Source organism: Lepidothrix coronata, unplaced genomic scaffold, assembly GCF_001604755.1.
Source record: "Lepidothrix coronata isolate B3197 unplaced genomic scaffold, Lepidothrix_coronata-1.0 Scaffold1986, whole genome shotgun sequence".
In the NCBI taxonomy this organism is placed as follows: domain Eukaryota; kingdom Metazoa; phylum Chordata; class Aves; order Passeriformes; family Pipridae; genus Lepidothrix; species Lepidothrix coronata.
Genome location: NW_016692166.1, coordinates 1571 through 3111, shown reverse-complemented (window position 1 = coordinate 3111; position 1541 = coordinate 1571). Strand labels below are relative to the sequence as shown.

The 1541-nt window shown below is 42.2% G+C and overlaps 1 protein-coding gene across 1 annotated transcript; it reads left to right on the top strand.

Annotated features, from left to right (window-relative positions):
• The first annotated feature begins 165 nt into the window (after positions 1 to 165).
• On the top strand, positions 166 to 1233 carry LOC108491853 (zinc finger SWIM domain-containing protein 6-like). Its single transcript, XM_017803654.1, has 2 exons — positions 166 to 322; positions 846 to 1233. Exons 1-2 carry the CDS (start codon positions 202 to 204, stop codon positions 1040 to 1042), a joined length of 318 nt encoding a protein of 105 aa, XP_017659143.1. The 5' UTR covers positions 166 to 201; the 3' UTR covers positions 1043 to 1233.
• Positions 1234 to 1541: the final 308 nt, after the last annotated feature.

The following is a 1541-nucleotide window of genomic DNA, read 5'->3' as shown; positions in this document are numbered from 1 at the left end:
GCTCGGCCCCGGCAGATGAACCTCAGGATTAAAGGGTGGGCTCAGTTCAGCGCACGCTGTGTCTCACCTAAAAAATCCACTGCGCAGGCTTGAAGGGTCAATGACCTTTCCCAAATCTTCGCTTGTTAAGACTGGCCATTATTATTATTTCTCTCATATTTCAGGTTGCTGGTACTGGAATCTACAAGTCCTTCAGGAGACATGTCCCGCCCTCACCACATTGCATCTGTTGTTCCAAACCGGTATCCCCGCTGGTTCACCCTAAGTCACATCGAATCCCAGCAGTGTGAGCTGGCGTCAACCATGCTGACAGCAGCCAAAGGTACGTTGCTGTCAGTTATGTACTGAACTAAATGTATGCTTTTAATATTGCATGGAGTAAACAGATTATAAAACTAGTATTTAGGAATCCAAATCACAATCTGACATGAGCTTGAAATGGGTACAACAAACTGAACTGACTTAAACCTGTCACATAATTTTCTAGTAGTTAAGCTAGCTAGGTGGTATCTAGATGACCTTGGTTTGAGTCTGATGAGACAGCTTTTTGTTTTTCTGACATATGGCATTGACTGTGAGACCTAAGAGTCAACAAATCACTTCTAAAATTCAGAAATCAAAATGACTTCTGGTCCTAACACCATCAGACACTAGACGAGTTGTGTGCAACAAAAAGGGTGCATATCTTTCATTTGTTTGTGATTAAGTATGGAAGGTTTCTAAAAACAAGATGTATATAACTGAAACATCATACTATTGCACAGCAATCACAAGCTCAGTTATAATGCATCTCTGGGTGTTTTGGGATCATGTTCTATTTTGGTCATTCTTTTTACACCTTGCAGGTGATGTTCAGAGACTGGAAACAGTGTTAGAATCCATCCAGAAAAATATACACTCCTCATCACACATCTTCAAACTTGCCCAGGATGCATTTAAAATAGCAACACTCATGGACAGCTTGCCAGACATCACTCTTCTGAAAGTTTCTCTGGAACTGGGCCTTCAGGTATTTCCCTGGTTCGTTGTGTTAGTAGAATAATATAGTTGTTGTATTACAATAGAAGAAAGGAATTGGAATTAGTGTTGGTGGGTATAGCTTTAAGCGCAGGAGAGGATACTCTCTTTGGGCTCTGCCTAGAAGTGTTTTTAAATTCTGCTTCCTGACACAAAGCTCAGTGTATTGGTAAACACAGACCAGGTGTCTGCACAGCCCCCCTTTGCACTATTTAGGCACAAGAGAGAGCTGGCAGTCTCTGGCTACAAGGCACTCTTCTGTTCAGGGGTGAGAGAAGACCAGTGCAATGGGTTCTGCTGTAGGACTGGCTAGACAGCAAAATTATTCTACTTTCTAGGAATGCACTGTATTTTCTGTGTGGCCTTCAGGGGTTTCTTACTATTCCTTCTCTTCCTTTCCCCTAAATGAGGATTGGTATGTGCTTGTTGAAAGTCAAGGTCAACCATAATGACCTGTTGCTAAGGCAGACCATGCTGACTACAGCCCTCTCATTTCCATCATCAAAATCCTTATACTCCACAAG

Excerpts from the sequence above, each read along its gene's own strand:
- LOC108491853 (XM_017803654.1), top strand. The coding sequence starts at position 202 with ATGTCCCGCCCTCACCACATTGCATCTGTTGTTCCAAACCGGTATCCC. Across the intron at positions 323-845 it reads CATGCTGACAGCAGCCAAAG|GTGATGTTCAGAGACTGGAA; the intron begins GTACGTTGCTGT and ends TACACCTTGCAG.